The sequence below is a fragment of the Telopea speciosissima genome, chromosome 1 (assembly GCF_018873765.1).
Source record: "Telopea speciosissima isolate NSW1024214 ecotype Mountain lineage chromosome 1, Tspe_v1, whole genome shotgun sequence".
In the NCBI taxonomy this organism is placed as follows: Eukaryota; Viridiplantae; Streptophyta; class Magnoliopsida; order Proteales; family Proteaceae; genus Telopea; species Telopea speciosissima.
The window spans coordinates 6,086,318-6,111,527 of NC_057916.1; the positions used below are offsets into that span (position 1 = coordinate 6,086,318).

The 25,210-nt window shown below is 39.9% G+C and overlaps 2 protein-coding genes and 1 pseudogene across 2 annotated transcripts; 2 read left to right on the forward strand and 1 right to left on the reverse strand.

Moving 5' to 3' along the window:
* Nucleotides 1–3,373: 3,373 nt before the first annotated feature.
* On the forward strand, nucleotides 3,374–4,584 carry LOC122648487 (annotated as a pseudogene).
* A 9,602-nt stretch (nucleotides 4,585–14,186) lies between these two features.
* On the forward strand, nucleotides 14,187–17,121 carry LOC122659659 (inactive TPR repeat-containing thioredoxin TTL3-like). The gene is made up of 7 exons (XM_043854762.1): nucleotides 14,187–15,254; nucleotides 15,352–15,547; nucleotides 15,644–15,816; nucleotides 15,967–16,300; nucleotides 16,404–16,593; nucleotides 16,681–16,781; nucleotides 16,914–17,121. Exons 1-7 carry the CDS (start codon nucleotides 14,245–14,247, stop codon nucleotides 17,073–17,075), a joined length of 2,166 nt encoding a protein of 721 aa, XP_043710697.1. The 5' UTR covers nucleotides 14,187–14,244; the 3' UTR covers nucleotides 17,076–17,121.
* A 6,419-nt stretch (nucleotides 17,122–23,540) lies between these two features.
* On the reverse strand, nucleotides 23,541–24,669 carry LOC122644171. Its single transcript, XM_043837789.1, has one exon. It carries the CDS (start codon nucleotides 24,615–24,617, stop codon nucleotides 23,625–23,627), a length of 993 nt encoding a protein of 330 aa, XP_043693724.1. The 5' UTR covers nucleotides 24,618–24,669; the 3' UTR covers nucleotides 23,541–23,624.
* Nucleotides 24,670–25,210: the final 541 nt, after the last annotated feature.

Sequence of the window (25,210 nt, forward strand, 5' to 3'; positions counted from 1 at the left end):
GATGAGTTAAGGCCCCTTTTAGAGTAACAAGAGAGCTTATGGCATCAAAAATCCCGTATCCAATGGCTACAAGAAGGCGATAGAAACACAAGGTTTTTCCATGCCGCTACTCTTGAGAGGCGAAGTAGAAACAAGATTTTGAAGTTGAAGACCCAATATGACAGATGGCTTGAGAAGGAGGAGGATGTTGATAGGGAGATTTTCCAAATTTTCCAAATGTTTTACACCTCTGAGCCCCAATCAAACATTGACCTAGCTACTCAGTACATTTCCCCCAAGATAACAGAAGCCATGAATAGGGAGTTGTGCTTGCCTATCTCAGATGAAGAGGATAAAGCTGCGGCTTTTAGCGTGAAGCCTTTAAAGTCGCCGGGCCCAGATGGGATGTCCCCAATCTTCTTCCAATCCTACTGGGATTCTGTTGGGCCAGATATCTGCCAGGCTATGAGATCATTTTTTCACACTGGGCATCTTCTTAAAGAGATGAACAACACCCAAATCCTCCTCATTCCTAAAGGAAAGTTGGCAGAAAGAGTGGAGCAGTTTAGACCAATCAGCTTATGCAATGTGAGTTACAGAATTTTCTCTAAGGTGCTTGCTTCCAGATTGAAGAAGGTTCTTGATCACATCATTGCTCCCGAGCAGACTGCCTTCGTGGAAGGAAGGAGTATCTCTGAAAATGTGCTGATTGCTCATGAGATCTTCCACCACACGAAAGGTAGGACCTCTGGCATGGAGTTTCTGGCAGCGTTCAAGCTGGATATGCGAAAGACATACGATAGGATTGAGTGACAGTTCCTCCTTACTATGTTGTCAAAGTTAGGACTCTGTGAGAAGTGGATCAGGCTTATTGAGCAATGTGTTAGCACTGTTTCTTACTCTTTCCTTATTAATGAAATGCAGAAAGGTTATTTGATTCCATCTAGACGTTTGAGGCAGGGCAATCTTCTTTCTCCCAGCTTATTTATTTTGTGCACTGAGTGCCTCACATCCCTTATCTCAACAGCAGTTCCCCAGGGAACCATTCGAGGTATTGGGGTCCGCAAAAGCAGTCCACAGATTACTCACTCCCTCTTTACTGATGATAGCTTGCTCTTCATTCAGCCTTCATCAAGCTCTCTTCAGGGTCTCAAGAGTTTGTTGAGCCTCTACTGTGAGGCATCTGGCCAAGCTATAAACTTGCAGAAATCTTCAGCTTTCTTTAGTCCGAATACTCCTATCAGACTTCGGCGAATTTTTTTGAGGATTATTGGGGTTGATATTATTTCTTCTCCAGGGACCTACCTGGGGCTCCCTTCTATTGTGGGCATGGGGAAGATGACGCCTTTCTAGGATATCAAAGATAGAACCCTTGGCAAGATTGCAGGTTGGAAGAGTAAGATGTTGTTTCCTTCTGGTAGGGAGGTCCTCTTGAAAGCCATTGCCACAGCTACCCCTACCTACTCTATGTCTCACTTCAAGTTGCCAGATGGAATGCTAGATGAGATTAACAAAGAGGGTTGCATATTCTTATGGGGGCAGAAGAAGGATGAGAGAAAAATCCATTGGGTTGCCTGGGATTGTCTCCGTTTGCCAAAGTTGGAGGGTGGGCCTGGGATTCACGACCTTCGTACTCAGAATTTGGCTTTGTTGGCAAAGCTGGGCTGGCAACTGATTCATAACCATGACTCTCTGTGGGTTTGCTGGGGTCCCCACACTAAGGGACTCTTCTTTGTAAAGTCTGCTTACCGTTTGGGAGCTTCTCTCTCTCCGCCTTCTTCTTCCTCTGGAACTAGGATTTCCTTTATTCCAAAGATTGTCTGGAAGATTATTTGGTCATCTAGTATCCCTCTAAAAGTCCAAACCTTTGTTTGGAAAGCATGTGTTAATGTTGTTGGGGGTTTTGGCTAACCTCCATCGTAGGAACATTGTTGCTTCTGACTTATGTTCGGGCTATGGTGAAGGCTAAAAAACTGTTGTGCATACTCTCCTATAATGCCCCCAAGCTCTTTAAGCGTGGTTAGCTTCTTGTGTCTCTCTGCGGGCATCGACTCACCCTAGTTGGTCAGTTTCAGATTGGGTAGTGCATTGGGGCCGCCTTCCTGGCCTTTCGAAAAAAGAACAACGGGAATGCTTCTCTGCTCATGCGATCATCCTTTGGGAGATATGGAAGCGCCGGAATGCTATGGCCTTTCAGAAGAGTGTCCCGGCTTTTCGATCTTGGGTGACTTCTGTTAACAAGTGTGTGGCTGAATCATTATTGATCCTTAATCCCCCTTGCTCCCTCGCTACCCCCCTTTTCCCCGGCTCTCTCATTGCCTAGTGGTGGGGCCTTCTCACATTTTTACTGACGCCTCCCTATCCGATAGGCCTAGGGCTATGGGTATGGGGGTGGTTATCACTATTGATCTTGGACGCCTGTACATGGTATCTACTGAGCACGACTTCCCCAGCTCAGCTATTATTGGGGAAGCTAGAGCAATCCGTCTGGGGTTGCAAGCAGCAGTTAATGATGGGCTTCGTCAAGTTGTTCTCCATTCCGACTATCAGGTTTGTGTAAAGTGTCTGCTGGACCCCTTACTCCACCCCCCGATTGAAGTCTCCATCATTATGATGGATTTAAGGCTTCTCTCTTCATGCTTTTAGTCTATCTCTTTCTCTTTTGTTGGCAGAGATGACAATGCTTGTGCCCACGCTATCTCTAAGTGGGCGTTGTGCTACCCTTATCTGGGTTTGTGGAAGTCTTCCTTTCCAGAGGACCTCCTCAATATTGTAACTTCCTTTTAGCCCTCCGAGGCCTAATATATTGCCCCGCTTGAGGGGTTTTTTGTGCCAAAAAAAAAGAAGAAAATCCTTGTCTTGGATTGGACAGGGTTTTGAAGAAATTGTATTCAGTTTATGATTATGCACCATTAATATTTTTTTAAGATAACGACAAAAACAATCAAAAACAGTTTTCTTGTTTTACAATAAAAAAAAAATGAAAAATCTTTATCAAATCACCACGTAACAGTGTTCAAGGGTGTAAATGGGCCTTTTTGGGCCAGGCTCAGCCCAAGGCCTCTAAACACAAACTTGCATAACAAGTAGGTCTCTAAACCCAAACCTAGCATCCCGAGTGATTATTTATTGGGCTAATGGGCCTCATATATATGGATCCAAAGTGGGGAAGTACAGGACCCAGCCCATGCATGAGCTTTGGACAAAGCCTTACATGACTCTCTAACACGTTTCGTCCATATAGACATGTGGCTTATATTGCATGCGCCAACCGGTTTGAACTTCTAAATTCCCTAGTGCCCAAAGCAGCCTAGCTTTGTTCCTCTAAGAGACTTCCCACAGTCACAAAGAGAGACAGAGAGACAGAGAGAGAGAGAGAGAGAGAGAGAGAGAGATGTGGAGAAGACAAGGGGTGACAAACACAAGAAGCTAGTTTCGCCATGGATACGATAAGGTTGCAGGTTTATTGAGGCATGGAGGAGGGGCTAAAAAGGCTGAAAACTTCCCAATCTTAGAGGAACAACCTGTGTCACAAGAGCTTGCAGAATTAACGGTGGAAGCTCAAGATTTATTAGAGTTACAAGAGAAGACGAAGGCCGCCAAGTGGTTAAAGAAGGNGNTNANGNTNTNCNGNTNGNANCNTNANCATCCCAACAACAAGCCCTACGTATCTTCAATCCTTCTTCGTAGATCTCAGCACTTGTGGTCCCATGGTGTTGAATGCATTGCAGAAGATCAAAGCCGAGGAGGATTCCACATTAACCTACAGGAGGTCTTGCAGGGAAGGCATCTGCGGCTCATGCGCCATGAACATAGACGGTACCAACACCGTGGCCTGCATTAGACCTATCGACACCGACACCTCCAAGTCCTCCACAGTCACTCCCCTTCCTCATATGTTCGTCGTTAAAGACCTTCTTGTTGATCTCACCAACTTCTATCAACAATACAAGTAAGACTAACTAGCCCACATCTCTCACTTCCCACTTTTAATGTCATAGTGTTTAAAATGGTAGGGATGTCAATCGGTTGGTTCAGGCCGGTTTTGGTCCGAATGAATTGGTTTTGGTGCGGTAATAGTGAATTCAAACCAAACCAATAAGGAAAGCTTCGATTTTAGTTTCAGGTTTTTTTATCGGTTTGTTGATGTCAAAATCAAATCGAAATCAAATCAAACTGTTTAATTAGACCTTACTGGTGTGAAACAGGTTGATTGAGCCATGGCTTAAGACAAGGAAGACACCGGAGGATGGGAGAGAATTCAGGCAATCACCGGCAGACAGGAAGAAGCTAGATGGGTTATATGAGTGTATATTGTGTGCTTGTTGTACCACTTCCAACCCTTCCTATTGGTGGAACCCAGAAGAGTTTCCGGGACCAGCTGCATTGCTTCATGCTTACCGATGGATCTCTGATAGCCGAGACGATTTTGCGGAGGAGAGGTTGCAAGCTTTGACGGAAGATGAGAAGAGGGTGTATAGGTGTAGAACCATAAAGAATTGCACCATCACTTGTCCAAAGAACCTCGACCCTGCAACTGCCATTCACAAGATGAAGACTAGGCATCTTCTCTCACTGCCTGTTGAGATGGTTGGAAACCAATAGCTCACTGTTAAATGTTGTGGTTGTTTCTTTACTTTCACATGGCCTTCAACTATGGACCATTAAGTCTTTATTAATTGACTTCTTACAAAGTGTAACTGTAGGAAGTGATGATATGTTTGTATATGTATGACCGGGAGTGTTGGGGGTGGAACAGAGACCCTTGCTATGCAGATTATTGTTACAAAAGTCTCTTATTTTTTTTAAATATCGTAAAACATCTATTATGTAATGTATGGATAGATGATATTGTCCATTCCGGCCATTGGATAGCGAAAACATGGTCTAAATTAGTCACATGTTAAATTTTCAGAGTCTGATTCAATCAAATATCCCTTTTTGTATTGACGCAGATTAATGTATATCAATGCATGTATACCCTAGATATTACTATGCGAAAAAACATAAAAATGGATGGCTCAGATTGTTTTGTGAATTTTGGAAACATCACCTTCGTTGTTATATAGATTAAATAAAAACGAGAGTTTCGTTTGGGATCCCAAGTGCCAAATTGATTGTTTTTTTTATTTTTATGAAAGTGTAACCACAAAGCAATCCTAAAAGGTTGACCAATTTTTAGGACCGTGGAATGGTGGATATATGCAACATACCACAAGTATACCTCAGACGTGTGATTAAACCCACGCACCCAATGCAGCTTATTTTTTTGAGTAAAACTGATTGTTGTAGTCAGGTCTAGGGATCAAAGAGTGGAATGGAATGCATTATTTCCCGCGCTGCCATTGGTTGGAGCCTAATCGTACTTGGGCAAAAGGGAAAAGAAGCTCCTGTCAAATGGGGTTTGTTTGAGTCCGGTGACTCTTCATATAGGTGAGCGTATGTGAATGACTTACATTTATTCAGATGGAATATTCTCACGGATTGGATTCCATCTGAATGGCTGTGAGTCGTTCACGTACACACACGTACGTGAAGATTCTCCGCTCACGGTTTGTTTTAAGTGGGCAATTTGTGATTTGGGCCTGGTTTTCCAAATTCTGGAAGATGGGCTATGGGCTGAGTTCCTTATGTCTTCAAAATAAGCCCACCGCCTACAACGGTTTGTCAGCCTATAGTTCTTTATTCACAAATGAATTAACAAAATTAATGGCTCGAATCACTTCACTTGACATGCAGCTTATTTCTTTTTCTTGTTACTGAATGGTTTGCAGCATTTTTAGTGTGACTTGTTATTATCATGAATTTGGAATTTGAAATTTGAAATTCCGCCATGTCTTTTAATTTACAGATTTAAAATTAGTGGGAAACAGAGGAGAATGATTCGTACTCTATTGCTGAACTGGTTATCAAGCAGTAGGAAGGTATGGAAATTTATCGGGTTTTTACTGCATTTCTCGAAGTTTTCCCCTTCAAAAATCGATCTGAATTCTCTTCAAGGATGTCTTTTGGATCGGAGATTCGATTTCTGATATACCTGTCAATCTGCATAGCGAGGGTCTCTTGTTCAAAGGACGCTCTGAATCTTCTTCGTAGGTGAGTTAATCTCCTTACTTGTATGTCAGCCCTTCTCCAGTTCCTGCTGAGGAGAGGATTATGATTGAATTCAAATGGGGTTTTGTATTTTGATACGAACTGCCTTGCCCGTTTCTCTGTACTCCCCTAAAATGTTTATTTGTGTGGGTTGGAGGAAGGATGTGAAAAGCTTTATCGTATCGTGGGAAATTATTAGTTGTGTAAGTGAAAACTGTGAATCCTTTGAATGCAAGGTTGAAAGGGTAAACAAAATGGCCGATTGTATGGAAACTCTCACTGAGAGCTGCCAATCTGACGAGGGATTTTGAACCAAAAAACAAAAGGGAGAGGAGGGGGGGAAAACCATGGGCATAGGCAGCTTCACTGGATCCAGGATTTAGTTTAGGGACTTGGGGCTTCTCCATGTATTGCTGAGATGCCATCAAATTCAATCTCAATTTTAGTGTGCGGAAGATATCCCGTGGGGGTGAGGAATTTAGTGCATAGCAGGTTGGGACTTGGGAGTGTGGAGGAGCTTTTCGGGTGTTAGGGTGCATTGAAATGCTGAATCTCACGTTAGCTTTGACTGGGTTATTGTGAATGCTATTGTCAAACTATTGTGGTATGGTAGCTTACCCTTTTTGGGTAACTAGGCAAACCCCTATGGTTTGTTCTTGTGTAGAGAGTATGGGGATAATGGGAGGAGCGACCTTAGTTCAGGACCATAGCTGTTTTTTGTGGGAGATTATTGATTTGATTATCATTGGGGATGCCTTTGTGCTACGAATCTCCCACTATAGAGATATGAGGGGTGTTCTCCATGAATGCATTATTCAAGAGTGAGTTGAATTTCTACGGTCTTCCCCAAGGGTCCCCCAGCCCCAAAGGAACCTCCTTTAAGTTCCATTTGATGAGTGTTCTGGGGAAGCAGTGGCATTTACAGATAATGCAGATTCTCTGGGTCAGAGTTACAGGGGTTCTATCAGAGACGCAATTGTCGCACTTATTTTTTTTCCTATTTAGATTTCTTAGTCTGAGATAAAGGGACACCACCACTGTGAGTCTGTGATTGGCTGGTTTGCACTAGATTTTAGGGTCCATGTTGTCTTTCAACCTCATTGTCTATACACTTGATATTGCTTCTATGTTGATGCTTGTGTTGTTCCCTTGCTCAGTATGTCACCAGTGTATATTTTTGGGTTTTCAGAATTAATCCAAGTCCTTTTTCAGATGGCTAACAGCGCTAGGCATCAAACCAATCAATGAGCATATAGATTTCATCTTCTGTTTGAGAAGAAATTGGATACCTTCTTGTTGCTGTTACATTCTTGGTAGGTTTTGTATAGATAATTTTCTCTTTGGCCTCATGCTTTGAAGTTCCTCACTTCCCATTAATATATCTTCTTTACTTGCATTATTAAAAATAATAATAATATCATGGCTGAGTCTTGTAATGCATAGTTATTTTATTTTTATATTTATTTAACGAAGGGGTAGGCTGAAACACACCTTGTGAGAAATAGTATAAGGAGATATGGATTCCTTTTGGGTTAACAACTGATATGACCTGAGATAGAGATGAATGGCAAACATGATTCCTAGTGGTACTATTCAGTTGGGTTAAGACTTCGTTGAGTTGATGAACTTGATTTGTATATGTCTTGTCCTTGTTGTCGGGTCCCTATGGTCATTCTTCTTTCCCCATCAAGCTGTTATGCTCTTGTTCTTTCATTATTCCAACATACTGTGCGTCTTGTTCTTCTCCTCTCCTCAATCGACTTCTCTTTTCTTCTCTCATACTCTTCTTCTATTGGTTGTTTGCTGATCTGCTATTGCTACATCATATCATAGCATTAGACAATTAATAGCTTTGATCCCTACCTTTTTTCTTAAGGGTCTTCTTACGGTGGTCTTCCTTATGGTTTACGGCAACCTATGCTGTTTTTGCTTTGTCTTAACCAGTTAACCCTAATTTATTACACGTGATAACTAGGGTTTCGTACGTTTTTCAATACTAATACAAGGATGTCTCATCCATGCACATGAAGTCTTTATCTTGCTGCTGATCCCTATAACTGTCGGAACTCTGTTGTTTGGCCATTTAGCTGAACTTTTGGATTGAGGATATCTCCCCATCTAATCCATCAACTGGTTGGGCCTTTTTGGGGTTCATTCATGTGGCCAAGCCGCCAAGGGTCTTCTATTAGTCCAAATTTGATTCTGATCAGATGAGTATATTGTTGAATCTTAAAGAGTTATAAATTCTGCAATTTTGAAGTTTTTATTTTGGTGCATCTATCTATTCTCCACATCCAGCCATTGGATTGACTTCATGTTTGAGGTTATTTTCTCCTACTTCTACCCACAACTCGACCTGGTCCCCTGCTTTATTGCCACAAGTTTTCTCCTGGTCTGGTTGTTGGTTACCACTTGCGGTATTGACCCTTGGTGGCTGTTTTATCTCTCCTTCTACTAGTCATCTGTTTATTATCTGGAGGTGATATGTTGTTGCTGACTTGCTGTTATGTGTTAATTGTGGCTCCCTGACTGGATATTTGTTATCTACATTCTTCTGTGCACTTTTCTGAGATCCTATATTGGTGTTTGGTTGGTTCCTCTCATATTGGTTGCTGCTGTCCTTTTCGTTTGTTACCATGGGTGATTCTAAACCTCCTAGGGACTCTGTTAATGCCCAAATTACTACTATTAAGCTCAATGGAGCCTTTAATTATTTACTTTGGGCTCAAGCTGTTATGGTATATAAAAATGCCAAAGGAAAATTGGAGTATTCACCTACCACTACTGATACAGAGTATGATGACTGGATGCGTGAAAACAACACACTTCTAGTGTGGTAATGGCCTATGGGATAGTATGGAATCAGCTATTGTTGCCAATGTACCCTCAAACCTAACCCTAAACTGACCAAAAACCATAATTTTGGCCTATTTGATTGGTGTTCATAACAGATCCTGGTTGCCTGGCTCCTAGTTTGACTTTCCAAACCTAAGACTACATTACCAAGATTATGTATAGGGGGCACTTCAACTCAATGAGGATGTAGCTTCATTTTGATTCTTTTGCCTTTCTCTTGCTTTGGTTGAGGGGGTGTGATGAGCCTCTTCTCTGTACGTCTCCCTTTTCTTTCTTCTAATAAAATCAACTTTTTTCAAAAGAAAAAAAAAATCCTGTATTATAACTAGTTCCTCCACTTCATCCAGAAGTTTATTTGACATGTCTTTTTATGATCCTCGAGTTTTGGTGGAATCAACTACCCATGCATCCAAGATTGTGTTTTTCTCATATATGTTTTGTTGGTTAATTGCTTTTATGTTTGCGGGATAACTAGGGCTCTGAGCATGGCAGAGGTACCGTTAAAGGCCATTGACATATTAGGTCTGGTTCATCTTATATTTGACAAGTTTCTTCTTTTTGATATTTTGGCCTTCTATGTCTGTGTAATGAATGATATTTATACTTTACCTGCTCTGAGTCCAAACAGTATGTGAAGGTGATGCCTCTTTTTGTAACAATTGATTCTCAATGGGATTCTCCTTCGCAACTCTGGGCTTACCTGAAAGGTTGTTTTTGTTCTTGAATGCTGATTTGCAACCATTTCCTAGTCCAACATTTTGAAACTCAAACACTCTTTCCTTGTTCTTCCCCCCAAACTGCAGAATTTGACCCAAGAATAGTGGGGTTAACAGGACCAGTTTCTTCTATAAAGAGATGGCTCAGGAGTACTGCATTTATTTTAAGAAGGTTGAAGAAGATGGAGATGATTATCTAATCGAGTCTTTGCGAAACATGTAAGCTGAAGCATGACTAAAATTTTATTTCTCATAGTTAACCCCATGCATGAATTGTAGCTTTGATTTTGTAATCTATATTGAAACAAACAGGTACTTTAATGACCCAAACTTGGAAATTGCATGATGCTTGGATGTAGGGTATGACGCAGAACAACTGTCTGAAGCAAAACTCAAGTGAAAAGAGCCTCCAAATAAGTTGATTACTTCATTGATTTTCAAGGAGTCCTCTCTGACACGGACCACATGGTATGAAACTCAACATTTCTTCGAATGCACTGTTACTCAGCATGATAGGGGACATAATCACTTGAGGTTCTAGATGTAGTTAGATATTGTGATTCTTTACCGTTTCTATGCATCAGGTGCAATTAGTTCCAAATGGAATACAGAATGAGAAATAAGAATAGAAAGAGTAGAGTGAATTTTTTCATTTACTTTAACTGTAATTTGTTTTTTACCTATGGAACATGATTTAATTTATTGAGGGACAGTCTCTTGTTAGACTAGATATCATGCAGGATCTGTAACTCAAGATTAGAATAAAGTTCCTGTGGATGATGGATCAATTAAGTTATTTAGCTTTTTAGTAGCAAAATACTGCTATTGTTCATTAGTAATCCAGTGTTCGTTTCATCCTAGGGGTCAAATAGTTTTCTTTTCCATTTAACTGAGTTTAAAATAGTAGATCTAAAGATTAATATACGGGTAATGAATGTGAGAATGGTGATTATTTCTCTATGGGTTGAGGTAAGGCGAGTTATGTCCCCTGTTCTTATTGGCTTTAAATTTTAATAAAATTTAGGGGCTTCCCCAGGTCCCAGATAATATTCAGGTTAAAAAAAAAAATCTGAGAATGGTTTCATTTTTACCACTTAGGGCTCCAACCCAAAACTTTAAGACAGCAGTATGGAGATGGTTCAAGCTTGAAGGGTATTATTTAAACACATACAAAGTTTCATATAAACGTTGGAGGATTATAACTTTTGAAATCTCTAACACCCTGTGACTTGATGCAAATCAAGCAAGGAGGAGAGAGAGAGAGAGAGAGAGAGATTGATTGATTATGAGAAATTTTGTTGTTGGGTAAGTTTGAAGGCTTTTGAATCACGTGGTGGGTTGTTATTACTTTACGTAGAGAGCACGTGCGGCTAATACGTCTCTCTCTCTCTTTGTAGTCTGTAGTCTCAGCTGGTTTCACTACTTTTCACCTTGAGCCTTGAGTCACACTGTCAAGCAGAATGCGAGACAGCCAGAACTCTGGTTCTAAAGTTGGATTTCCTCTTCCTTTTGTCTTCATTTTAGATTTTAGATGCCTAGGTGCTGAAGATCTACAGATTAATATAAGGATGGACTAGATACAAGAAAATTCTCTGTTAACTTATATTTTTTATATTCTGAGCAAGCTCCTCTCAATAGAGAAGCGTTTCTTGAATGGTTTTTGTATTGGTCGTATTGATTGATCTGTATTGATATCAATTGTAACCGTTACAATTGATATCGATACAGATCGGTGGTAATGGTAAAAAAGAAATTGTTTTTTGAATTCTTGGCTATTTAAAACCAATATACTCTACTGTGTTGGTATCGGTGGTGGCGACTGATACCAGTGCACTAAAACTCTGTTTTTTCTGAATTCTGATTTTTCAGAGAGTACAAAAGATGTGTAAATCATGGAGAAGGTAGTGTTTGGCGTATTGGTCAAGTGCTGATTTGTTGAATGCTTGATCAGGGGTTCAAGTCCTGAAAACAGCTTCTCTAAAGCATTTTTTGCGGAACTTCATTTCAACTGCCAACTGGCATTTGTTCTGTCCCAGCTGGCAATCCAACGGCATCCACGTCTCCCAAGAAGCTTTGGCGGTATCTTGATGGAATGAATGTATTTATGTTAAGTAAGAATCTCATCATATGCAATTGTAATTCCCTTTTCTTTTTCTTGGGAATTGTAGCTCATATCATAAATACGGGATCCATATCACAGTTTTGAGAGGCGGGTTGGATCGGTGAATCGGCGGGATTTGAATCATAATTTATTGTGACCAATCCAGCTAATTCCAATCGATTCTTATCAAATCTACTTCACTTTTTGGCCGATTGAAACCGATTCCGGTTGATTTGGATCGAAATCCACTCTTATTCGTTTCCTAATTCCATTTTTTAAAAACCTTGATCTGGATTGGACGACATCGAATCTAGAATTGGTGTGTAGATGTATAACCCTAGTTTTGTACATGAATCAATAGAAATTGAATTCCGCCTCTTACCACTTTTAATCTGAGTGCATGAAATTACTACCCAATTCTTCCGGAAGTAAAAAATCTCAATTGTGTTGATGCCCCGTATGCATTCTCATTGGTCCCAACACTGGTGCAGGGGTTACACGACTAAGCAATGATCTCTAGTCCATTAATATATTATAGTATGAATTATTAAGGCAAGAAGTAGTTGTATGGTCATGTATCACCTACCCAGTGCAGGGTCCAATGAGAGTTCACGCATGTCTCAATGTGATTTTTTTATTTCATTGGGGTTGAATGATAAATTCATGCGGTCTTGTGTCTGGGCATAAGAATCACACGATCAATTAATATTTTTTCTCATATTTCTAATATTACTTTTAAATTTTAAAATATTTTTATAAGAGTTTTATAATATTAGTATATATTACTGATATTATAGTTTAACATATTAATTTTTTTTGGTAGATAATATATTATTCTATATATAGAATATATTAATATAGGGAAAATGGTTCTTTGAGGGCGTAGGCCAATCCCAAACTTAATGGGGGGGGGGGCAAATGATCACCCCAACACCCCCAAGATGTCAGCTTGCGCATTCTCATTGGCTACCGTGCATGTGTGGCTCTTATGCTCCTCCACAGAGAATATTCCAACTGAGTACATGAACATTACCCAAAACAAAAACTGAGTGCATGAACCGAAATCAAATTGTATGAAAATCGAATGTCAAAACTTAATAAAAATCAAATCCAAAGTTTTACCCAAAAAAAAAAATCGAAACCAAACCAAATACCCCGAATCAAATCTATTTAAACACTTAGCCAAAATAGATCAATCCGATTTTTAAATTACTGAATGGATTCCAATTTCTAACTGCTCCTCTAGAGTGTAGACGTCTAGTGGGCTTTAGTTTGGGTTGTTCGATCTTGACCGTCGATCTTATAGGACTAATCATGGTTTGAGGAATTCGTATGGAATCAGCCAATTTGTCTTGATATCGAAGACCAATATCTCATATCAGTGGATCAATACGGACAACATACAAATGTAAAAAAATCAAGTTTTTTTGAAGAAAACATGACCAATCTCGATTGGTATCGGATCAAATATCGGTAGATAACGATACCGATCCATAGACCGATACTCATAAGTCATGCCGATTAATAAATCGCTGGGGCTAGTTGGTGAAATACGCCCCAGGAAGTCGGAACTCCTAATAATGTATAGAGAATAAAATTTAAAAAAAAAAAAATGGTAAGAGGGAATTGGAAAGGAAACGGTCTTAAAGTATCAAATACAGCTGGCGGTGATACGTGGGGGCCGCTCATAGCCCACGACTTTTTTTTTCCATCCCTTAGCTGTAAAAAGTCTAAATCCCTAAAAGAAAAAAAAAATGGAAATTTTCTATCTTTCTCTTTTAATTTAATTTAATTTTTTTTGCTTTTCTGTCCTCTTAATTCTAGAGATCCATATTTGTCCAAGCACCGGATATTCCGGTTCTCCATACTTTGTCCTCATTGCACGATCACAGAACATCATCTCAAATAAAACTGAATTTCTAATACTAATCTCCTCTTTCTTTTCCTAATTTTCCCTTTCCCCCAAAATCTTCGATATTGCCATTCCCAAATTCTCTTGTTCAGAGAAAAGAAAATCAAATTGACAGAGAAAGAAAAGAAGGTTTCTTGGTAGCCACTCCAGGAGGTCGTGGGTTCAGAAAATACACACTCTTCCTGGGGTGGTGGTAGACTTTGATCGTGATTCTTGTTCAAGCAATCTTTTAACCTTTATTTACATTTTTTTAATTTTAATATATAAAGTGGGTTCTCACCTTTTAAAAAAAATTGTCATTTGTCGAATCTGTTCTCGTCTCTGTTTAGTTGGTTGGTAGGTCCTTTGTAGATTTATCTCCTCGATTTGATTCAAAAACTTGAGATGGTTTGAATTTTTCTCTGGTGGATACAGCTGCCGGGACGCCCGATTTCCCCGGCAGTTTACAGTCTTTGGTTTTCAATTAAACATTTTTTTCTTCTTGTGCTCAGTTTCGATTTCAATTCTCCTGTTAATTAGAAATGATCCGTTCTCCATAGAAAGGAAATTATCATAAAGGTGTGTTACAGACAGAGAAAGAGAGAGAAATGGGGGATCTTTCGCCGGACAAGAAATCGGGTTGTGGTGCCATGCTTCTATACGGTTTCCGAGGCCGAAGCTTCTGGCCCAGAAGAACACAATCTGCGAGCGATTTACCCTTAGCAACTAGCAAGACCATTCTGAAGCTCCCCAGCTCTAATTCGAAGCGGAGGCGTGGCGGATTCGATGATTCTGCCGTCATCGACTCCTACACCTTGACTGAATCTCCGCCAAAGCTACCTGATAAGCCCCTTGTCAAAGCTGCCCCTCGTAACCCCAAGGCTTATCAGAATCATCAACCCAGAAAACCCTCCGATGGCGGCGATGGAGGGGCATTGGTGGTTCCTTCAAACACATCCACGGCATTAACAGCAAAGGTAGTGCCAACGACAAAACAAATTGGGCAAGGAAGAAGAGTGCCAAAGGAGGCGATAGGCATTTCAGGGGAGCTTGAAATCATGATCGCTGATCATCAGAGATCCAAGGGAAGCAGCAATCTGGTTCGAGCTTCGTCAAGCAATGTGTACCTCTTTGGTCATTTGGGTAACATTAGGCAACCAGGAGGAGGAGGAGCAAACCAACAACAACCCACTTCCAATTCCACCGCCGACAATGTTCTGGAATACCTCCCCAAGACTGCTCGAGAGAATGCCAATGGAAGAAAGACAAACGGTAACAATGGTGGTGTAATGGGAAATATAGTGAGGAGAGGTAGTAATGAAGAGAGCCAAGAACAGCAGAAATCCCTTTGTCGAGCTCTGTCGAGGAGATTAGATCCAGAGGAATTGAAGGTGATTGGTAACGAGGAGTACAAGAAGGGTAATTTTGCAGAGGCATTGGCATTGTACGATCGAGCAATGGTGTTGGATCCAGATAAAGCTGCGTATCGGAGCAACAAGAGCGCGGCCTTGACGGGTATGGGTAGGCTTCTTGAAGCTGTTTTCGAATGCAGGGAAGCAATCAGAATCGATCCTTCTTACCAAAGAGCTCATCAACGTTTGGCCACATTGTATCTGAGGTACTACTACTGTTTATTGTTATTGATTATTATTATTATTAGTCTTTTTTTCTGATAGCCAAGTTAAGTGTATAACGAAGGATCTGTGTTTTCTCAGATTGGGAGAGCCAGAGAAAGCTTTGAATCAGTATAAGCAGTCGGGACCCGAGGCCAGCTTTGACGATTATGCGAAAGTTCAACAAGTGCAGAAACATGTGAACAGATGCAACGAAGCTCGGAGAATGAAGGACTGGCAGACATTGCTGAAAGAGAGCAGAAGTGCGATATCCTCCGGCGCCGATTCAGCTCTTCAGGTCAATAACTGAACCCCACCAACGATCCTCATTACAAAATTTTTTTGAATAATAATAAATACTAACGTGAAAGGTGGGGGACATTATTGGGTAAAGGTCTTGGCAATGCAAGCTGAGTCATTACTGAAGCTTCAGAAACATGAAGATGCGGATAACACGTTAACGCACGGGCCGGTCTTCGACATGGACGACTGCAATAAGTTCTTCGGCACCACTACCTACTCTTATATATTGCAAATACGATCCCAAGTTGACATGGCCGCCGGCAGGTTCTTACATTTTCTCAATTTGGGTTTTTTTTCTTTCTTTCTATAATTATTTTGAAGGGAATTATTGTTTTTGTGTGAAACCCAACAATTTTGTATAATGCTGCTGCTGGTTATGAATTATGATAAAGTAATTTTTGGTTTTTCTAATAGGTTTGACGACGCGGTAGCGGCAGCTCAGCGAGCGACTCGATTGGATTCGAGTAACAGAGAGGTGAATGCAGTGGTGAGGAGGGCAAGAGCGGTGTCGGCGGCAAGGAACGGTGGGAACGAGTTGTTCAAAGCTTCTAAGTTCTTGGAGGCGTGTGCGGCGTACGGTGAAGGGTTAGAGAACGACCCGCTCAACTCGGTCTTGTTATGCAACCGAGCCGCGTGCCGATCCAAACTAGGTCAGTTTGAGAAGGCGATCGAGGACTGCACCACTGCTCTCAACTTGCGCCCTTCTTACAGCAAAGCCAGACTACGCCGAGCCGACTGTTACACCAAGGTACGCGTGAGACTCATCATTCACTACTGTCCGTGTTACTTAACAAATCATGCACTAAATATTTTTACCTTTCTTTTTTTTTTTTTTTTTTTTTCCCGGTTAGTTGGAGCGGTGGGAGGCAGCCGTACAAGACTACGAGAAGTTGAAAAGAGAAATGCCAGCGGACGAGGAAGTCGGCCGGGCCTTGTTGGAGGCCCAATTGCAGCTCAAGAATCGGCGGGCCGTCGAATCCCATGTTGACATCATCGTCGTTACCAGTGACGAGCGTTTCAGACACTTCGTAATGTCGCCTGGTAAGTACTTAAAAATAAACTGAGATTACTGTACTAATTATTCAATAGAATGACCATAAAGCCCCTGGTTTTTCCATGTATTAACAGGAACGTCTGTGGGGCTCTTCTGCAACAACTCCTGCGACGAGCAAATCTTACAAACCATGAAGCATCTCTGCAAAAGATACCCGTCGGTCAACTTCCTCAAGGTCCCTACCCAAACCCTTCTATTCTTTTAATTAAAACGCCGGCTGTGTTTTTAATGAACAATTTGACTTGCTTAATTAAATTTTTAATAGTAAAAAACTAATGAAAGATAATCAAAATTTGATTTTGATTAGGTGGATGTTGAGGAGCAACGAAGCCTAGCCAAATCAGAAGGAGTTGTTGGGAGTTCGGCGGAACCAACTATTAAGATATACAGGAATGGATCAAGGGTCAAAGACATTCCCTGCAACGATCTCGAGCTGTTAGAGAGCTCTGTTAAATATTTTATCAGTTGACGTAAACAAACAGGGGACAAAGACGATAAGAAAAGAATCCCTCAACCAATTTACCATTTTCCCAATCCCTCCTTCCTTCTTTCAAATGAACAACTCACAAATGAAAGAGAAAGACATAGCAAGAGAGAGAGAGAGAGAGAGGTTCAGGTTGCAGACAGAGATCGAAGAACAGAACAATGTGACATGTAAAAAGAAAAAGAAAAAATAAAAATTAGAGAAAGGTCGATCGATCGATTGATTGTGCATTTGCCTGATTACCTCTAATGCTAATGAACCTGCTGTTGGCATAGCCATCGGGGAGAGCGGCAGAAAGTTAGAAGAAAGCAAGACTAAATCAGAGTAGAGCGGCTTTTGATCGAGTTTGTGATTGTAAAATTGAAGGAAGACAAATTGGAGGGTAGGATCGTTTTGTAATTTGTTCTACTCTTTTTTTCCCCTAATTTTAGTTTTTCTTTGAGAAATGTATTTATATATGGAAGTGTGAACTGTAAACATAAATAGAAGTTGAGATAACTTGCTTATCTTCTCAGTCTTAGGAGATCGGAGCTTCTTGAGAGGGGTGACCAAAACCCACACACCCAAGGTTTTTAAACCAGGAATCGGTCTCAAGAATTCTAGAATTTGGACCTCAGATCTGAAAACTCAGCGATTTGTTTTGGCATCAATCACTAGGAAGAACCCCAGAATAGACCCTCATATCTAAAAACTCGACGATTCTAAGTTTTGTGGACTCAGGATCTGTTCCGATCGATTTGATTTGAATTGGGTCAATTTGTTGATCCAATTCCCAATTCTTGAAACAATGCATACACATAGGAGCATGCAAAATTATCACTTGCCCCTACCTTTTTCTGTCAAATAAAAATCTCATCCTTGTTGATGTTCCTATGCGCATTCTCATTATGGGCAATGCAATAAGGCAACAATCTTTTGCCCAAAATAATATTCCTATATTGCACCGTCCAAAGGATATCATAGAATGCCCATGATGAAATGAAAGTTTTTTTTGGTAAAAAGAAATTAAAGGTTGATGTGGCAGGATTTGGATAATCCAGTACACATCGTCTCTTTGTTTTCTCTCCTTTACGTATTAGACAAAAACTTTCTTCACCACTGGGAGGAGAGAATTTCTTTTTCACCCGTGAAGTGATCATGTGATTGTATTCTGGTTTATCATTACACTTCACCCTCAATAGACGAAGTCGAAATTAATCCTCCGCAATGTAATTCAATGATACCGTTGGAAGTTGAAATTTCCCCTTTTTTTTTGTTTTAAGTCTTCGACTGGTGAGTCTTTGGATGGTGCAGTTGAAGTGGTGGAAGACAGTCATGCAAGGTGAAGGAAAACTTCCCTTTCTTTTGGGTTGAAAAAAACAAAAAAAACCCCATTATCTTTCTTCCTTCATACATTTCTTCTCTCTCTCTCTCTCTCTTAACATTTCTTTTGAAGTGATTACCAATCTCAAAGAAGGTCTTGCTTAAATTAATAAAGTATCAATTAACTTTATGTGCTTAACAACCAATACGAAATGCAAGTGGAGAAAAAGAGGACCTCCTAATGATATGCATTTGTGTGCCCTACAGCCAGACCATGGCTTACTCTGACAGCAAAAGTCATTTAGTAAAGTAATACGTGACAACTTGTTCTATTAAACAAACAAGATTAGCCCATCACACTATCACATAACTTCCTTTCTCTTCTCTTCTTTACCCCAAAAAAAAAATTTCTCATCTCATCTCATCTGCTTCTCTCCTACCCTGGGGATTATTTATTAAGCCAATAATGATTAGGGCAATTAACCTTTTCTTTTTGGGGCCAGTGAATCCCTGTGTGGGCTCACTAATATTCGTCTGTTCTATTATTGACTTGGGCTTATGCTGGCCCAGCCCAACATACAACTCATTCAAGTATCAAACCAGCTAGGTTTGTAATGGTGATTTCTTGAGGAGGAGGGATCCTAATATGTCATAATATGGTTTAAAGATCTTAATTAAGAAAAAGATAAGTTCTACCTACCAAGTACCAATCCATCCAGCTTTATTACCGGTTATGATTAGGCTAAACACTGTAAAGGTTGGTTATACATATCAATAAGAAAGCCAAGGGAACAAAAAAAAAAGATATCAACACCCATCACATCTAATATGATTTTAATTGCAGCAAACCAACAAATCCACTAGGCCCAACTCCTTCTCTTGTCAAAAGGTATGGAGTTCAACATTCTAATTTGGGTTTCCAAGATTTGAAAACTGCAACACCCTGTGTGCATCAAACTATAATAACTTTAAGAAGAGCTAGTTCTTCCCCCCTTTTTCCTACCAAAAAAAAAAATAACTGGGCTTTTGTAGGCCCATTTAATACCAAATTGCATAATAATAGATGAAGTGGTAAAAATAAAGGTAAGCAATAAAGTCATCCATAGTTAGTTAATTCATCTAATCATAAAATTAAGAATGCTACTTCAACTTGCAATGAGTGAACACAAATTGCATCATAATAGATCATTTCTTGGGCAGATTAGGGTTTGAAAGCGATTGAATTTCAAGTTTCAACTAACGCATTTATGAAGTCTTGAACTTAAAAAGAATGTAAAAATCTTTCTCACGATGCCAATGTACAATTGTCCTCTCACATGGGTTTAACTGTTTTATTTTTATTTTTTCTCTATACCAACCTGATTATATATGCCACATATGATATACCATTCTACTTGTTGTCATTGGTGTGACATGCGAGATTCCCCCCACACTCAAATCGTTTTAAACACGCCATACCACACGAAGTTATTTTTTGTCTTTTATTTTTTATCATTCCTCTTAAATTTAACTAATTATGGTTGAACCCGGCCCATTCTTTGTAAGGACTACAGGCCCAAGCTTGGGTGTATGTTTTGTGTCTGCAATTGAAGGCCCATGTTGGCATGAACATATATTATGACTTGAACAGCCACAATTGTTGGATCAGGGAGAAGTTAATTATGAAGGTATATAAAACATGTTTTACTTACCACATGATTAGCTACAGTATTATCTCTAATCACATTGCTGTGGCCTGTGGAAGTTACTCCATTTATCCATGGTAATTTTGACGGATTGTCTCTGCGGGAGAATCCAATGTTCTTGCAAGTTTTAATTTCAAATCTTTTGCGTTCTTTTCCGTGGATCACTCACAATTCACAACCTAAAACAATTATAAATGGATTTGGATCCAATGTTTAAGATTCTTCATTTTACTTGCGTTCATATTTTGTTATATTATTTTTACTCATGTGGTTGCAAGTAAAACAAAAATAAAGAGAATGTAAAATTGATTTAAATAAGGAGAATGTTTTGGTAATAATTATTTGATACGATTTTTTTTTTGGTTAAAATTTATTTAGTATGATTGTATAACCTAATTAAATTTAGTAATGGAAAAAGGAAGTCCCTCTCTCTCACAATCTCTCCCCTCTTTCAACTCATTAAATTTGCAGCCCCCCTTTCTCTTCTCATTAAATATATGGTTTATGACAACATAAATTTTTTTCCCATTTACTAATGGCCCCGAGTGTTCGTTCAGGGACAGTGAATGAGAATTCATTTGCCGCGTATTGAAGGATGGTCGTGAGAGTGTATCACGAGGGTATTTCAGAATTTATATTAAAATCCTATAGGGGTTTGTGATCTCGAGGATGGGATTGTGAACCGTCACCGTGCGATGAAGGAAAACTTTTTCCTTAAGTAGTTATAGCTTTAAGATATAAGTTTTATTATTATTTTTTGTAAAAAGATATCGCTGCTTGGGCCTCTAGAGCCTTCACGTGCGCGCTGGGCAATGGGAGTGTGTATGCAAGCATCTCCCTGAGCGAGGTTTCTGCCTTTCTATGGGGATAGCGTAGTACTTTCGTGCACTTCTGCGTTAAGTTATAGGAGCCACACAGGCCACGTGACCAACTAGCGTTTTTTCCCCTTATATTTTTTTTATAAGAAACAAAATAGATTAAAAACTATGAAGGTGTCCACAGTGTCACATATAACAGATTTAGTTTTAGATATCCTAGCACTATTAGCCAAGTTTGACTTAAGTGAACAAACTTCCTATCCTTCTTAACAATACAAAGTTTCACAAAACGTTTAATAAGAGGCTATTAAAAAGAACTGTAAACAGTTCTCATGGTAGCAACAGCTGCCTAGCGCAGTTGGTGAGCTGTAGTGTAGTGCGCGTTATGCCCATGCTCACAAGTAATTCTCAAGTTCAAGTCTCTTGGCCGTTACCTCCTTCCCCCCCTCCCCTCCCCTTTAATAAAAAAAAACCCTTACATTAACAATAACAATTGAAGCATGGCTTCACTAGTATTAGCTATAAAACACCTGTCACAAACCATAGTGATCGATCAGATTAAGTAAGCTCAAGTTTATCTAGTTAGAACATTGAGATATGTTTTAGGTATAGGGAGCGGGGGTAAGGCGATCATTGCATTGCGCTGTGTCTGCGCTGCTCAGACCGCTATGAGCAGCACGTAGACAATAAGAGATGCAATGCCAGTTAGAATAATTGATGTAATTAGAGAAATATTCCATGTTCTACCACATAATACCTTAGTTACCTAATCAAAAAAAAGGGGGGAGGGGGGATAGGATCCACAACATTACATAAATAAACATGAGGCCATCGAGAAAGCTAAATGATCCTTCCAAAGATTATTGGATATACCATTTAGTATTTCCTTTATTTTCTACTCATTACTCTAAGAGTAATGGTCTATTGTCAGGCTGCGGGCAACATCCTTCACCTTTTTCTTTCAATCACTTACATGAAGAGTCTTCTCTGCTTCTCACGTATTAGAATCGTATCTTGGAATTCCTCTTCTTCACATATGAGCTCTGCACACAACTTTTTTTTCACTATTTCTCTCTTTCCTCCGACAACTCCTTAGATGTAGTAAGAAAAACTAGGTCTATACTCTATAGTTAAAAAAATGATTTACAACGATCTGCCGAACCTGGATCTAATTTCACTCAAGCAATTACAGGGAAAAAAAAACCGAGGCAAATAATTATACATAACATGAGAAATTTAATGTGGTTCAACACGAATACATATACCTACCCTAGAGAACCAGAGTTTTTTTTCACTAAACTAGAAAAACACCTTACACCACTCTCGACTGCACAATATGACATTTCTTGCTTGTGTCTAGGGTTTTTCTTATTGAGATAATATATAGAATAACCCCTAAAAATCCTAATAGACACATTATAATTTGATCCAAACATATTCAAACCCAAAGTTATCCCCCCCCCCCCCCCCCCCTCTCTCTCTATGTTTAAAGTTCAAAGTTCAAAGTTCAAAGTTCAAAACCAGAAACTTGGTACTGTCTATTATAATTATAACAGGTTTTGAGCTTTGATACAAATGATGATACTTCTTGGAACCACACCCCTATAAAAAAGATGGGACAAAGAACACTAATCTGTGCTGTGCCTTGGTAATCTTGGCATGTACTTGTGCTCAGACACAGCTTAATGCGAAAAAATCTTTGTGCACCGTTGGTCATTTCCGCCTTTCCAAGGGGTGCGCCAGTCTTTTCGCTTTGGACTGTGTCTAAGCGCAACCACTTCATAATTCCATCAATAAGGTTAGGATAAATTACATGTCACCCCCTAGTTTTCAAACAAAACTCAAATCATCCCCTGGTTTTTGAAAATACTCAAATCACCCCTGTATTAGACACCAATATGACAAATTAGTCCATACTGTTAGTTTTATGTTGTTAAGTGATGATGTCATCTAGTTAAATAAACTAAAATCCCTAAACTACCCTTGACCAGTGTTTTATGCTGTTAAGTGATGATTTAATTCTAATGTTTTAGTGCAAGGGTAAAATAATTCTTTCACACCGACTAACTCCGTTTCTGTAGAAAGGTACGGGTGAGTATTTTCAAAAACCAATGAGTGATTTGAGTTTCGTTTGAAAACCAGGGATCTTTATCGTCTCCATTTCTTCCATTACATCTAATAGGGGGCATAAATGACCACCCTACCCCCTATCCAAACACATTGCCCAGGTGGGATCCACTCCCCCCTATTAGATGTAATGGAGGGATAGATAAATGGAAACGATAATTTTCCAAAACTAGGGGTGACGCGTAATTTACCCATAAGGTTATGCAGTAACCATGCCATAAATATTGGAGTTAATTGGTTTATTTTCGGATCAATTCAAGGTATGAACGGGGAGAGAGAGAGAATCTTCTTGCAGCAATTAACTTTAAGAATGGAAAGAAAATCTTCCAGAAATTTGTCATTAACCTGTATACATTACATGCTAGTGCCACCATTAACTCTTAAGAAAGAAAGACATGCTAATGGCACCAAACTCTTTTAACAAGAGAAGGAAAGAAAGTCTGTACTCTGTACATATTTTGTCACAGTTCTCCAAATTAACGCAAACATCCCCAAAACAAAGGTAATGGGGTAATGAAAAACAATGAGAAAACAAAAATAACATTATTCATGAAATTGAAATTAAAATTAAAAAAACAAGGGGCAATTTACCACGATCATCCTCATCTCTTCCAGCTTCGACTTCTCGATAGTGGATCTCTACTTCCACCAACAACCCAAGTCTCCTTAGCAATATCAGTAGAGACTTTGAAGAAATCAGGGGCATAGCTCATCAACACCAAGCTCTCTTTCTTTTTCTCTTCTTCCGAAGCTGGCTTTGTCTTCTTCTCTGCTTCTTCTTCTTCTTCTTCTTCTTCTTCTTCTCTTTCTTTCTTTTCTATCCACCCTTTTGCTGGGGCAGACCTGCAACGCATCAGCAACAGAGCATTCTTAGGAGGAACAGAAGGATCGACCACCACCGAACCTCCATGACAAGACCCATCTTTATCATCTCTTCTTTCCCCAAATTTCTCTTCTTTACTTAACCCATTACTCTGATTTTCCTGTAGTACCATAAACCACTTAGAAAAGACGGTTCTTGAGGTACAATTATCACTTTCCTCAACGCCCACCTGGTTTTCTTCTTCGAATTCTTCTTCATCCACCTCTTCATCGGAAATGATATCGGATCCACGGAAAGAGCCGAAACACCGTAAATCGAATCGAATGCTTCTTAAACAAGTCAAGAACTGCATTATATCTTTCTTGAATCCAAGAGTACTTTCAACCCAAGAGGGTCTCTTCTTGTGCTTTCTATGGTTGTGGAGTCTTTCGATCTCTTCCATGACTGATTGCCAATTCTTGCCGGAACTGTGCTTCTGCTTGACTTTGATCTGGCCGGCGCAAGTGACCTTGGGGGAGGTTGGTTCGGAGATCTCCGAGGCCATAGGCTTGGTTTTGGCCCATATAAGAGGGCTTGCTTGGCCTCCTCTGTTGTTCGATCTTGAGACGGGGGTATGGTGGCTGTAGAGGTGGTGCTGGTGGCGGCGCTTGGTAGACTCAGAGGAACGAGCTGGGCTGCAGATGGGCTTGGGCATAAGGGCTAGATGGGCTCGGGAAGGAAAACATACCAAGAGGTCTGTGTGAGGAGCCCCTTTACCTCCTTTTCCTTTCATCTCGTTCCTCCACCTCCTTCTTCTTCTTCTTCTCTGTTTCAAGCTTCACTTTCTTGCTCCGGCCAGTATGGCTTTTGAGCTCTTGAGTCCTTGGAGAATGTGTTTGCTTATGTATTAAAAGAGGGAGAGATTCACAGCTTTCCCTTGCTCTTGCTTTTGCCTTCACGGTCTCTTTTCCTTCGGTTTATGTATTTGGTTATATTTTCAGCTTTCTCTCCTTTTCTAGCCTTTGGAGTTTAGTTGGAGAGTTGTCACGAGAGAGCTTCCCATAAAGTAATAAACTAAAGAAAAGCTAAAGCCCACGACCCCTTTTCTCACTGTTTCATGATCCAATCATATCCCTTATATATATATGTATATAGGCCCTTAAGCTACTCTATAAATGGTACCTATATCCTATATTTATATGGTTCAATTTTGCAAGCCTGCCAAACCAACTAAATCGTCTCCTTTACAATTGGCAACCAGTTCCAGTTCCACCACTGAGCAAAGTTCACCAAATATGTAATGATCTAGTTTTTATGCACGGCCGTGTACATATATGATCGTGCCTTTCAATTGTTGGATGAGGTTGAAAATGCAAAAGTCTAATA